This window comes from Juglans microcarpa x Juglans regia, chromosome 4D (assembly GCF_004785595.1).
Source record: "Juglans microcarpa x Juglans regia isolate MS1-56 chromosome 4D, Jm3101_v1.0, whole genome shotgun sequence".
Classification (NCBI taxonomy): Eukaryota; Viridiplantae; Streptophyta; class Magnoliopsida; order Fagales; family Juglandaceae; genus Juglans; species Juglans microcarpa x Juglans regia.
In genome coordinates, this window is record NC_054600.1 from 25,558,989 (window position 1) to 25,573,747 (window position 14,759).

Below are 14,759 nucleotides of genomic sequence, written 5' to 3' on the forward strand. Positions count from 1 at the left end.
AGGGGATTCAGATTTTTTATGATTTTATGATATAAACACTTATTATAATTTAGAGATATATAAATGTAATATGCATATTTCAGCAGCTTGGGAGCCTCTGAATTTAGTGATTCAACCTGTCTGTGTGCTGCCGGAAGATGTTCAAAATGCAAGACATCTATCATTCTCCACTGCAAAAACACGAAAGAAAACATTATAAAAATCGTGTTAGGCCCTAAATGGGTAAGTTGACAAAAAAAAAATGGGAGTTGATGTGTTGGATTTAGAGAGAGAAGAAAAAATATAATAGTTTTGTTTGGTGGAGAATTTAGAATACTTGTAATGCTAGATACAATTTTACAAGTTATACGCACTCTTTTTTTTAAAAAAAGTAGAGTATATTATTAAAAAAATATTTTTTTACGTAAATTTCAAATTTACTCACTTTTTTTAAATGGAGCGTATAGAGACTGTACAGTCTAAGACTACAAATATAATTTCTTTTAAAATAGAGAGATGGGGATAGAATTATATGGATTGAAAAATAAATAAATACATGAAATGAATTTCACGATAATATAGTTGTTTGAGTGAATTGCTTGGACAACATTAATAGTGTCCTCGCCAGACCCACTTCACATGTCTATCTCTAGACTTTAAAATTTGACTAAAAACTAGTTTAAAAAAAGTTTGGTTAAGAACTTAATGAATGGACATTTATGCGGATTATATAAACTGATCCCATCATGCATCATATGCAAGTTATAAATCACACTAGAAAAAATATATAGCTTAAATAACATAAGAATACTTAATTTGTTTCTTAATAATTTTGCTCAAAGTAAATGTTTGAGAAAAATCTTTATTCAACATACTTGTGATTAACTCCTCATTGCATTTAATATAATTGTTTGGCATAAAAGAACAACTTAGGAACTTATTTTGATCTTGTTAAAATAAACAAAGTACCCTATCTTTGTTTGCAGAAAATAGCCACTTTACACAGATACCAGAATGTAAAGCTTTTATCTTTTTCCTCAGCAAAATGCAAAATTAAAGTCCCGTTTGGTTTCATAGATGGCCCAAACCCATCTCTTATCATCCAAACACTATTAAGACATAAAACACTCTTTAATTTCAAAATTTCAAAATTTATAATTTTTTTATCTAATTATTACCTATATATTACAACTTTTCTAAACTTCTAAATATAGCACAAAAAATAATTCAATTTTTTTAAATGTCAAAACAAAAATAATATTATAACTTTATAATATTTTTATTCAAATTTTTCTCTCATATTTTTCAATATTTTAACTTAAATCATTTTATTATTATTTATAAATCATCTTATTATTATTAACATATTTATAACCTAATCCTATTTTAATCTCATCCGTATAATTAAATGAAGCTTATTGTTGGTACTTTTTAATTAATAGTATTTATTAATAACTTTTTGATTTTATCATTACCGTTTGTACGTTGCTTTACGTTTGAATCTTTTTCTCCTTAATTTTATCAGTTAATTTCTTAGCGGTTTTTACTTTTAGGCCTTCAGAGATGCTCATCTCATCTTATATAATTATTATAATTTTTTTAGACTCTCATATAAAATATAATAAATAATTTAATTTTTTCAAATCTCAAAATAAAAATAATATTAAAAAATAATATTCTAATAATATTTTACTCAATTTTTAAATTTTATCTTATTTCATCTTATTTATGTAACCAAATAAAACTTTAAATTGGTTGCCTTTTATACTCTTGATGGCTATTTTTTTTTTAAATGTCTGATAACATCTCTAAGACAAGGTCATTCGGATCTATTCTTACAGAATAAATTTTGATTTCGTGCACTACACTTTCAAAAATTTTCTTACATAAAACTGATTTTTATTTTTATTTATTATTTAGAAAACCGAATCATACGTAATTAGCCGTTTGGCATTCATTGCTCAGTTACCGAATGAAAAAAGTTTTTAATTATTTATTTATTTTTCATTTTAATTGTTTAATTATTGATGGAGTTGGCGTCCGTCCAGTATCTATTTTTCATTCCAGTGTATTTTTCCGTACAATATAGAGAAAAATCAGTATAAGGAAAGACTAGATAATTTAGAGTACTTTTAGATAAAAGAAATGTTTTTTGAATTGAGTTTTGAGCTCAACCAGTTATGTAAAATAAATTTGAGATATATGACGATTAATTTAATTATTATATCTTGAAAGAGTCTAGTAAAGAGAAATTAGTTTCGTATAAAGGTTAATTTTATTATAATTTTTATTATATTATTATGTATTCTATCAATACTAATTACTGCAGACATTTTATGGATCGAATTGGAGTCCTTTGATAAATATTTTTGACTTTTTCCGAAGAGAGTTGGAGCTAATTTTAGTTCTCATACAATACAAGGACAAAATAAAAATAAAAACAAAATCTCACTTTTTTGTCGGTGTGAAAGTGACAACCTTTGTTTCTCAAGTGCTTTATAAGAATGGTGAGCTACATGATTTAAATCGAATTTAATCTGCTAGTCTCTAATTTAAAATTAAATAATCATAATTAATAAAAATAATAATAATATGATTTTAAGCTTTTTTTTAATCATAATGTAAAATATCTAAATTTTGAAAAAAATATATAGAAATACGATATAATAACTATTGAGTGACAAACCAGAGGCAGAGAGATCGGATAAAGTGTAATTAAGCAATAATATAATATAAATGGATGGTAATGAAAAATGAAGGTAGTTGGCGTACATCTCACGTACAAAGCAGGAAATTGATGGCAATGGAAAGTGATCCGAGCAGCCACTCTTGCTTGTAGAGAAGAATTTCATCTCGGACTTTGAAATTATTAGAGGTCATCCTCGTGGGCATGGCGATAGGGAAAGCGTAAGTGAAATTTGAAAGAGAAGCGTGTGTGGCAAGGACGCTTCAGAACTGTACAGTCCTTTCCCAGAGCTTGTGGTTCTTTTGACTTTGTGAGAATATTCTTAATTTGAAAGGCATCGATGGGCAGTGGAGGGTGGTGGCGGTGGTGGGTTTGATGATCATAGGAGCGGTGGTGGCGGTAGCGAGCAGCGGTTCGCAAAGGAAAGAAGTCCTTCTGGTTTCTCGTATTGCTTTCGGGTCATGCTCCGACCAAAGCGATCCTCAGGTTTTCTTTCTTTAATTCTTTCCACTTTCCTTGCGTAATCAAGCCTTTTTATTTACCAGTAGAGCGTGTTTTGTTTTTCCCGTCGTGACTCGTGAACTTGTTTGTTTGATTGCTAATCGTTTTCTCAGCCTGATTCTATTCCGTGCGCCATACCTGCAAAAAGTATACTTCACCAAACGCAAGGTGGACAAATAGGGTTCCCTGAAAAAACAGTCGTACAGTAATAGTCTACTGTCTGCTAATAATATACCTGTGCCTATTTTTTTGCATTATTTGGTAAATCTGTTTGTTTGATGAGATAAGGTAAATTAAAATTAAAATTAAAAATTGAATAAAATATTATTAGAATATATTTTTTTAATATTTTTTTTTGTTTTGAAATTTGAAAATGTTGAATTATTTATTTTATTTTGTATAAAAATTTGAAAAAATTGTAATGGTTAAATGAAATGAGAGGAAATGTTTTGAAAACAAATTAGGAAATTTATTCGTCCGTAGATAAGGCCTATGCGTCCCTCGGAACTGTTTGTCAGAATCAGTGACATTGCTGCTTACTGTTGCTTGTATTGAGGCGCCATTATAATTAAATGTTTCATCCTTTAGGTTGTGCTTCTTGGATTAAAGATGGACTTGTTGGCACAGATTAGACAATTTAACCACGGAAACGATTTATCCACGCTAGGTGTCTGAAACAGCGACTATTTTGCAATTGGATTTTCAACCGTGACAACTCGAGTCTTGTGTTTTTGAATGCAGCCTATCTGGGATGCAATAATCAAATATGATCCTCAAGTCTTTATTTGGCTTGGCGATAACATTTATGGAGACAATAAGCGCCCTTTTAAACTGTTTGGAAAGGAAAGAACAATCGGACCCTGGAAGAATGCTCCAAGATTTGTTCCTAACTCCAGGCAGGAAATGGAGTTAAGATTCAAGAAAGCTAAGACTAATCCAGGCTATTCTCGTCTTCGAGAGAAAACTAAGGTGTCTCAGTCAACCCATTCTCATAATATTGTATCATGAGCTTGGTCATTAAGAATAATCATATCCTTGACAAGTTTCTGCATGAACGTTGCAGAACTTGTGCTCTATTAATAATTCTATTCTTTCATATTATTCTGCCTAAGTGGTAATATTTTCATATTGTAGATAATCGGCACATGGGATGACCATGATTATGGATTAAATGATGCAGGAAAAGAGTTTTCTGCGAAAATATCTAACCAAGAACTTCTCCTTGATTTTTTAGAAGAGCCTCAGGATAGTCCACGGTGAGGATATTTCTCTTCGTTTGATCATCTTTGGTTTTGTATATTATTATACTTTGTCAATGCAAAAAAGAAAAAAGGAAGACAACAATAGCTTTTCTCCTCAATGTATTGGTTAAGATTTTGGTTCTATCCTTGATGAAATTTTATCAAAATTAGATTAACTTGAACTCAGTCTAAGCAGCAGTTTTAATGTTGATTCAAATGGACAATTTAAGTCCATTAGTTGGAGGGTTGGTGCTATTAGGAAAACTCACCATGGCTTCAATGTTACAGGCGCAAGCAGGCTGGTGTGTATGCATCATATACATTTGGCCCTTTGGGTAGACAAATAAAGGTACCCAAGTGAATGCTTTCAATTATTTCTATAATACTTTCTTTTACATATAATTTGAATGGTCTGCTGGATCAGATTTGTTAATTTTCTCAATTGATATTCTTTTTGGTACCATCAATAAATAATCAGCATGGTTTTTTGCGCGTGACTTCCATTCGCCGAACATACCCACCAATAAGATAACAACCAACTTATAATGTAACCGAATTCTTTCAGTAATCTTGTTCTGATTCTCCTGTGAGAACTTGTCAGGTTATCCTCTTAGACACTAGATACCACAGAGATCCTCTGTCAAGTGATGGTACCATTTTGGGGAATTTGCAGTGGACATGGCTAGAAAAAGAGCTGAATGGTCCAGCATCAGCCATTACTATAATTGGATCTTCTATTCAGGTATATCTGAATTTGATTCCCTACATATTATGAGGTTTTATGTCTGAGTGGTTACATGTTAACTGTTTATTTTTTTAAGTGGTGCTGTTGGTCATCAAGTCATACGACTTGTGTTTTCTCGTTTTCAATGTTTGGATTGGTTAAGAAATTATTAAGGTCACTTTACAATGTATTCTTGTAATGCTCGAATATTCTTGTGCCCATTCTATAGAATGCAGAAGTCAAAGGAAACTTTGGCCTCTCTCTCTCTCTCTCTCTCTCTCTCTCTCTCTGTATACATGTTTGTGTGTGTGTGTGTAGTGTGAAGGGGTTTTCTGTTCTTAATAAATTGAAGCTAAAAAATTGTTCTTAAATAGTAGAATTGATACCATATTGCCAATTTAGAAGACTATAAGTTCAGATTGTCTTGGTCCAGCAGTCTTTTGGCTTCTTGAACTATAATTTCAATTTACAGTAATAGAGCAAAACCTTATTCAGTAGTGCAATAAGTTCTCAGTCAAGGGGAAGCCTTTTCAGATATAATGAATATAAATTTTTGTACATGACATGGTGATAGTCTGAGTCTGATATTTTATAAGCTATCCTCTGTATGGTATTTTATAATTTTTTTTGCATTGCTGATTTGTTTGGCACTAAATAATTTGTGCCTGGTAATGCCATTTACACAAAAGATCTCTTCTTGGATAAGTCATTCTACTTTTTGGATCTGTCAACTACATTTCTGTTAGCAAGGTATTTACTTTGTTAGACCTGGCATCATCTTTTCCATACAATTCAGGTTATATCAAATCTTTCAGCAACCACTGGCCCGTTGATTTCTTCCGAGTCTTGGGGACGTTTCCCAAAGGAGAGAGATCGCCTTTTCAAATTGATAGCAGACAGTAAGGTGATAATCTTTCATCCATGCTCGTCCATCTGAACTGAACTACACGTAGTTGTGTTTTTATGTTACTCGGCAATATCAGCCGATGTGTTTGACAAAGTTTTCTCATTCTACCTTCTTTGTTGCTCTAAATTTTTACTTGCCTTGTGTTTTATCTCTTTCTATTGGTATGATAATGGAGGATGCTTAACTGCACAATAACCTTCCATATCACAAACCCTTCTTCTTCTGTAGAGAGATCGAGTCTTCTTCATTAGCGGTGATGTTCATTTTGGAGAAATTGCACGGTATGACTGTGCTACTGGATATCCCCTATATGACATTACATCAAGTGGGCTCACAAAATCAATAGAGGAGGCAGTCCCACCACCATTTCATTTCATAGTGAGGTTTGTGGCAAGCTTGACACCCACTACAATGAGAGTCATGAATCAGAATTGCAGATTTAGTTCATGCACATATGGTATGCAACTACAATGCGAATCATATGCATTAAATATAAATATGGATTTTCTGTTGAGGAAATATGATTAGCTCTTTGAAAGTTTAACCTTTAAACTGTGGATTATTTTTAGGTCAACCAAATTTTGGAGCAATTGAGATAGACTGGGATGCAACTCCAGTGACCTTGAAAATTGAAGTTAAGGATATCAATGGGTTAACTGTGACTGGCGTCAAGATGTCATTATTGGAACTGCAAGCTGGAAGTAGAAACAACGTTGCCACCATGAAAACAGGGGAATATTGGAGGCATTGTTCCCCTGAAGTTACTCTACCATGGCTTGTCAGATATCGCCTGGCTATTCTGTTCTACAGTGCTGTAGCTAGTATGTCACTTCTGTTAATTTCATCATCTTTTTTAATGCCTACTTCAAGGAAAATGCTTACCAACACCATCTCATTGCTGCATGAAGGCCCTTTTAATGCTTATTACATGGGATGCTTGCAAAATCTCTTTACAGTAGTTAAAGATGATGTGAAGCACTTGTTAGTTCTCAATAAATATTTTCATTAGGAAAGGAAATGAAGGACCATAGTACCCAAGAGATATACAAAAGAGCTAATTATGTATGAAAGCACCAACTTATAGGCACCATCTAGTAGTGCACAAGTTAGTTCAATTTAATCAAATCATGTACATCTGCCGCTCTTTGATATATCTGTAAAATGACCAGCTCAGTTAAAGAAGTTATAGAGAATTGTAAGTTAGGAAAGACCTCCTGGTGGAACAAGAGCTTCTAAAGTATTTTTTTAGGGAAATTCTACGTGTCCCTCAAATCCTAAGCATTGTTTTCAACGTAAATGGCTCTTGAGTTTTGCAAACTTAGCATTTAGCATTTCTCACTTGTGACTCTGTGAGACACTAGATGTAACTCTTAAAATGATTTTGTTACTTGCTCAATTGATTCAATCGGTTCGAATATATAATTTTTCCTAAATTCATTGACTAACATTTATAATAAAAGTTAACGTGACAAAATCTGAACTTTTATAACTTGAAAATAAAAAGTTTGGATTTAAGCAAGTGTCTGGAGGATCTATATTCCCTCGTAATGACATTATACAATGAAGAAATGAATGTTTCCTGTTCCTGGCAAGTGTTCACTAGGTTTATCTCTGAGGTGGCATGGAATTCAGTTCATAATATTCAATTACATCTTATGATTCTCATACTGATGTTTTTAGGTTTTTGATTTTTGTTGCAGTCTTGCTTCTAGCTTTGATAGGATTCACATATGCAGCTGTATTGATCAGCAGGCGATGTCTCGGCAAATGCAAGTTTGATTGACTGTCTGTCTGTCTGTCAGGGTATTTGTTTAGTTCTAAGTTTACATATTTTCGCTCCCCAGAAACAAGTTTCCACTTACTGAAAGGTTTCTTTGAAGGCTTTTCTGCTAGATTTATAAACTTGTGTTTTATTGGATTGTATTATTCTCTGGGCTGGTTTATGGAAACCAAACCACTGTAAAAAGGGCTTTCAGGTAGACGCGATTTGTACAGCAGCAGTGCGCCAGTAAATGGGCAAAATTCTGGCATCAATTCATTTTCATCTTAATTCCGTCCCTCTACTCACACTGTGCACGCACTCGGGTATGTAAAATGTAATATATTTATTCATTAAAAAAAGAATAAGTTTGAAGCAGGCTTTGCGACCCAAACTTTGACGGGCTGCGAAGACTACACGCAGTTACGTGCCTCTCACGTCTACGTATTTTTATTTTTATTCTTTCTTTTACTTACATAATCCCTGATTGAGAGTGGCAGGACTGGAACTTGGACAGAACGCGTCGATCCAACTAATCACGCGTTGAATTCCTCTTGGTCTCCTTTTTAAACATTATTTTTTTCAAAAACATATTGACCGATGCAAACGCATTTGAAAAGATAGGACTGACTAATAATAGAGACACGGTCCAAGAGCCCTAAAGTCTAACTTCGCTGCTTTCCTCCCCAGTCCGGGCACTGCCCTCTCTCTCTCTCTCTCTCTCTCTCTCTGACTCTGTTATGTTCATCCCTCATCCAGCAACCAGAACAGGATCGTAGTCCTTTCCGGCGTTATCTGAATGGAGACCTCTAGATTACTATACTTAATTTGTTCCCTTTTCGTGGTTGTGTTTCTCCGGACATCCCATATCTCCGTGGAAGCCCAACAAACGTATCTGGCCAACAAGCAGCTCGATTGCTACAACGACGTAAATTACACGGATGGCTACTCCTGCAACAGCGTCCAATCCTCCTGCCAAGCCTACCTCACCTTCCGATCCAATCCTCCTTACAATTCGCCGGCCGACATCGGCTTGCTCTTGGGCTCCGAACCCTCCCTCATCGCCGAGGCCAACGAAATCTCCAACTTCGACACCATTTCCACCGACACCCAGATCCTTATCCCGGCCAATTGCTCTTGTTCGGGTCCTTACTACCAGTACAACACCTCTTATCAGTTGAGCAGACGGGACGAGACCTACTTCTCCGTCGCCAACAACACCTACCAGGGGCTGACTACCTGCCAGGCCATGATGGCCCAGAACTCATACGATTCCCGCAATCTCACGGTGGGCTTGAATCTAAAGGTGCCGCTCAGGTGTGCTTGCCCGACTTTCAACCAGACGGCGGCTGGGATCGAGTACTTGCTCACTTATATGGTCGCCTCGGGCGATAGCGTTTCTGCTATTTCTGAACTTTTCGGCGTGGATCTGCAGAGCGTACTGCACGCGAACGACCTTTCTGAGGAGAGCATTATATTCCCCTTCACACCCCTTCTTATTCCTCTTAAGCGCAAGCCCAGTAGAATTCGGAGAACAGCCCCTCCACCCCCTTCACCGCCCCCCCCGTCGCCCACCCCTGCCGCCCCTGGTTCTGGGAAATCCAACAAACGGTGGGTATTCGTGGGTGTTGGCATTGGAGCTGCTGCTTTGCTTGTCCTCTCCGCTTTTCTGCTTTGGTTCTTCTGTGGCGGTCAGTCTCACAAGAAGGCACCCCAGCCACTCCCAACTTTGGCACCACCTATAAAGAAGCCCCCACAGTCTTCCTATGAAAATTCATGGACTATTTCTACAGAAGGTGTTCGTTATGCTATCGAATCCTTGACCGTATATAAGTTTGATGAATTAGAAAAGGCCACTGGGTTTTTCAGGGAAGCTAACAGAATCAAGGGCTCTGTCTACCGGGGATCCTTTAAGGGTGATGATGCTGCTGTTAAGGTCATGAAAGGGGACGTTTCGAGCGAGATCAACTTGTTGACGCGCATCAACCACAGTAACATCATCAGGCTATCTGGTTTCTGTGTACACGGAGGGAACACTTACCTTGTTTACGAGCATGCAGAAAATGGATCTCTCAGCGATTGGCTTCAATCAAACAAGCTTCAAAATCATTCCCCTTTAACATGGAAGCAGAGGGTTCAGGTTGCCTATGATGTGGCCGATGCTCTCAACTACCTCCATAACTATGCCAACCCTCCCTACATCCACAAGAACTTGAAGACCAGTAACATTCTTTTGGTTTCCAATTTCAGAGCCAAAGTTTCCAATTTTGGACTGGCAAGAACAATGGAGAATCAAGACGACGGAGGACTCCAACTGACCAGACATGTGGTCGGTACTCAGGGTTACATGGCGCCGGAGTACATCGAGAACGGAGTGATTACTCCTAAGCTAGATGTGTTCGCGTTTGGGGTTGTGGTATTGGAGCTCTTATCCGGAAGAGAAGCCACTGCTGCCGACAAGGATGGAGGGGATCGTGAGGAATTACTATTTGCATCCATAAGACTGGTTCTTGAAGGAGACAATGTCAGAGATAAACTGCGAGAATTTGTTGATCCTTCTCTTGGGCATGAGTACCCTCTGGATTTAGCCTTCTCCATAGCCCAGCTTGCTAAAAGCTGTGTTGCGCATGACCTCAATTCTCGCCCGGCCATGTCAGAAGTTTTCGCGACTCTGTCCAAGATTCTATCGTCGTCATTGGACTGGGATCCATCTGACGAGCTCGAACGTTCCACATCAATTGGTCAAATTCATGTCAGATAGATGGCAATTGGCATGGCATATGCTCTTGCGCTCCAGACTGAGATGCATAAAGCCCTGCTGTAATCCTGTTGGGTAATCCCATAATTAATTTACTGATCATGATGCATACATAATAATGGAACGTAGTATTTGTTCTCTCTCCCTGGTTTCCAGCTTAGGATGCGGTTCTACTCAAGTATATGAATGTGAATATCATGTTCTTAATGCTTCAAAAAAGTTTTAATCAGATTATTCTATTTTATATCTCATGTCCCTCCTTCCCCTTCCAAATAGTTCAGTGAGATGCAACTGGGTAGACAATTGTATCATGCAGAGAATATTATTATTATTATTAATTTTTTGTTTTTTCCGTTTTTGATGCATGCTTATGCTCCAGCCATTTACACAGTGCCTCTCATTCACGGAACAAGAGAGCATCAATTTGCATCTTCTCCATTCAGATTTTTGAGTTTTGAAAATCTATGGTCCCGCTTTAGATTATTTTCATAATTAAGTAAAAACTTTCAAATAAATAAGGCTTTGCTGCTTGATAAACAGGCCCGAATCACGTTTGCATAGGAATTTCAAGAACCAAGAAATAATTTTTTTACTATTATGATAAGCATGGCCAGGAAAAAAAATTCAGATAATAAAACGGTAGCTAAGTAGATTTTATTATAAAAAATAAATAAAACTTTTACTTATAGTATAGTGAGTTTTGCATATTCTTTGCGCAGAGTGCAGATGTGATTGGCTGCATTCTTTTTTTAATAAAAAATAAATGTTGAGTTCCGTCATATTAGTGGAGTGAATAAGAAATACGCAAAAGTAATTGTAAGTATAAAATTCTAAAACAAAATATATAACAAGTATAGTAGCGCATAAATACTAGACAAAAAAGGCCAAATTGGTCAGCACAGAAACATATGCACTAAGAATCTAAATGGGTAAAAGTTAATAAAGCAACTGAGTAAATGTTACAAATGCCCAATATTTCCGCAATGACAAAATCTAACTCTGATTCAGCTGGTGCTACAGTAGAATACCATTACATAATTTACAGTATGATTACATAATCTGCAGAATATCAGATTTTAGTAAACATAAATTCATCTAATTTTAAAGATTGATGAGGCCAATGCCAATGCTTCGAAGCACCCTCTGTTGCATGCAAAGATAGCCAATCAAGAGAGTTTCAATCAGAGGGTGAATTGGGTAAGTTAGTACCCTACCATTTCCAAATCATGTTATAAGCTTCTGCAAAGCCTTCCAATATCTGATAGAAGAAGGGATTGTATGGATTGCCGAAGAACCCATCTCTCAGTACTCTGACAGGACTCAATGTTGGATGAAGAGTTGGATACAGATTTCGATTGTCTTGCAAGCAAATGCACGCGATGTCTCATCACTGTGAAAACACAAAGCATACCAGAAAATCAAATTACAAGATATCTATTGATTGCATGGATAATTGGATCTTCTGAAATATTATTTCCTATATATTATGAGGTTTGATGTCTGAGTGGTTACATGTCATCTGTTCTTTTTTTTTTTTTTTTTTTTTCAATGTAGCTGTTGGTGATTAAAATATACGATGTGTGTTGTCTTGTTTTCCATGTTATGATTGATTAAGGAATTATTGAGATCAGTTTACAAGGAATTATTGGATATTCTTGTATGCATTCCGTAGAATGCAGAAGTCAAAGGAAACTTTGGCCCTAATCCCTCTCTCTCATGCATTGTGAATCATATGCATCAAACATGTTCTTACCACTTCCCCTTTTAGTTAAATTTGTTGGTCACCAAGGTTGGTCTGAGAGCATTGTCTGTTTTCAATCAATCGAAGTTAAAAGGTTTTTATGAAATAGTAGGATTGATGCCATCTTTTGTTGCCAATTAAGAGTACAAGGGTTATGTTTGGAGATGAATTACGGTATTGCATGAGCATGTATAGATATAGTCAGTGTCTTTAGATGCAGTAGTTTGATGGTTATTTGGGCTCAAACTTCATTCAGGTGTTGGTGTCTTTTGAGTCCAATTCGGTCTGGGAGAGTCCTATTTATAGTCAATTTCTGTTCTACTGGGTCTATCCCATTCAAAGCTGCTAAGATTTCAATAAAATCATGAATAGTTATTATTAGCATTTTGCTATTATGGTATACCATATTACGGTACTTGTTGCGTGTTCAATTGCTAAGACACGTAACAATAGGCTTTGATTTTCTAGGCCCAGCAGTTAAGTTTTTGTTTATTTTCGTATATGAGATAAGATGAGTTGATATTAAAGTTAAAAGTTAAATAAAATATTATTAAAATATATATTTTTAATATTAATTTTATTTTAGGATTTGAAAAAATTGTATTATTTATTTTATTTTATATAAAAATTTAGAAAAGTTATAATGATTAGATAAGATGAAATAAAATGAGTTAAGATAAATTATGAAAACAAATGAGACATAGGTAGGTTTGGATAATGAGAATACTTAAGAAATATTGTGAATAGTAGTGAGTAGAGATTAGAGTGGGTTTGTGGGTCTCATTGAGAGTGGTTTGAATTGTTTGGAAGAATGAACTACGTTGAGTTGTTAACTTTTAAATAGATTGTAAGGGCAATGCTACTCTGCCGCCCAGCATTTACCGCTGGGCGTACCGCCCAGTCTGTTTTATTTTTTTATTTTTTTGCTTTTTTCTTTTCATATTTTTTTAATACATTTAAATATTTTTAAAAAATAAAAAAAAAATACACCAATACACTTAAAAACACTTCCTTAATCACTAAGTAAAAAAAAAAAAAATTTTGCCAAGCGGTCGAAAGGAGCGGTCAAGTTGGGGCGGCATACTAGTGTTTTCCATGTAATAAATGTGTGTCCCATCCCATCAATGATAGAATTTATTAATAATGATGGTGAAATGATGATTTTATTTATATATTGTTTAAATAAGTAGAATTATTATGAGAAATTAGTGCCAAAATCTTTTAAAAATAATTTTGCACACAATTTTTTTATGCAAAATTATTTTTAAAAACATTTTATTTAAATCGAAATTAATCTAAAAATCAATTTTTGGCTATATATTTTTTTTAAAACACGCAGATATATTCTTTAGCATTTTTTCAACACTCCAAGACTTATTTAATTAAATCCATTCGAAATTATAATAAGAATTAGAAAAAAAAAGGTTTGTTTCATCCAAAATTATCCGAGAACTATTAAAATTATTTAATTTGAAACTTGTAAAAAGATCAAATTGTTTTCATTTTTTAACACAAGATCCTATGCTCTCCCTATTATAATTTTTTTTGTTGCTAGTACGCTCATACAAGCAATAAAAGCTAATTTTTTTAATGGGTAGAATCAAGATTAAGCCTTGAATGTCCCTTGAATCATGGGCTTACATTCTAGGCTCATCCTATAACCTCTCCAATTCCTAATGACAACTCACGCCAACACCTGCAGTTGCTTGTTTATCACTTTTCTCGACCTGGTGCTAACATTGACTTGGGCAGATTGCCAGTGATACAACCTGGAAGTGTATGTTCGAGCGCAAGGAGTGTGACTAAAAAAACTACCTCCAAGTGTCTTGGTAGAAGCAATTTGAACAGTAGCATTCAATGGCAATTGCTTTACTCATACTGTAGGGAATAAATCCCAGTGACGTGCGCGTTGAAATCACAATTGAGAGTCATTCAAACGAACCAACCACTCACCGAATTCCTTGTCTCTCTATAGACGGAAGCGCAATCGAAAACTCAAACGCAATCGAAAAGTAAAATGCAATCGAAGAATCAGGTAGCCCGAAAAGTCCAACTTCGCAGCCTCCCCTGACCCGAATTGGGATCCCCTCTCCCACCCATCCGCTCATTCGTTCACCATGCACTGCCCTCGTCACCAGAATGGAGACGTCTCGTCTAAACTAATATCGATTTGTTCCCTTTTTCTGGTTGCATTACTTCGGTGGACACCCCATCTCTCCTCCGTAGAAGCCCAACAAACGTACAAGGAAAATAAGCAGCTCAATTGCGACAACGACCTCAACTACACGGATGGCTATACGTGCAACGGCGTTGAATCCTCGTGCCAAGCCTATCTCACCTTCCGATCTAATACTCCTTTCAATTCTCCGGCTGCTATCGGCTTGCTCTTGGGCTCCGAGCCCACCCTTATTGCCGAGGCCAACAATATATCTAACTTTGAGATCATTTCCACTGACACCCAGA

The 14,759-nt window shown here is 35.6% G+C and overlaps 2 protein-coding genes across 2 annotated transcripts; both read left to right on the top strand.

Annotated features, from left to right (window-relative positions):
• The first annotated feature begins 2,695 nt into the window (after nucleotides 1–2,695).
• Nucleotides 2,696–8,076, top strand: LOC121259930 (alkaline phosphatase D). The gene is made up of 9 exons (XM_041161747.1): nucleotides 2,696–3,151; nucleotides 3,908–4,135; nucleotides 4,301–4,422; nucleotides 4,696–4,756; nucleotides 5,009–5,149; nucleotides 5,928–6,035; nucleotides 6,267–6,495; nucleotides 6,608–6,859; nucleotides 7,739–8,076. The coding sequence occupies exons 1-9, from the start codon at nucleotides 3,041–3,043 to the stop codon at nucleotides 7,819–7,821; spliced, it is 1,335 nt and encodes a 444-aa protein (XP_041017681.1). The 5' UTR covers nucleotides 2,696–3,040; the 3' UTR covers nucleotides 7,822–8,076.
• A 324-nt stretch (nucleotides 8,077–8,400) lies between these two features.
• LOC121259928 (protein LYK5) lies at nucleotides 8,401–10,905 on the top strand. Its single transcript, XM_041161741.1, has one exon. It carries the CDS (start codon nucleotides 8,597–8,599, stop codon nucleotides 10,556–10,558), a length of 1,962 nt encoding a protein of 653 aa, XP_041017675.1. The 5' UTR covers nucleotides 8,401–8,596; the 3' UTR covers nucleotides 10,559–10,905.
• Nucleotides 10,906–14,759: the final 3,854 nt, after the last annotated feature.

What these genes read in the sequence shown, in the direction of transcription:
- LOC121259928 (XM_041161741.1), top strand. Translation starts at nt 8,597, where the DNA reads ATGGAGACCTCTAGATTACTATACTTAATTTGTTCCCTTTTCGTGGTT.
- LOC121259930 (XM_041161747.1), top strand. Translation starts at nt 3,041, where the DNA reads ATGATCATAGGAGCGGTGGTGGCGGTAGCGAGCAGCGGTTCGCAAAGG. An exon ending in GTCTTCGAGAGAAAACTAAG is followed by an intron (nt 4,136 to 4,300) that starts GTGTCTCAGTCA and finishes TTCATATTGTAG; the next exon opens with ATAATCGGCACATGGGATGA. An exon ending in GAGCCTCAGGATAGTCCACG is followed by an intron (nt 4,423 to 4,695) that starts GTGAGGATATTT and finishes TCAATGTTACAG; the next exon opens with GCGCAAGCAGGCTGGTGTGT.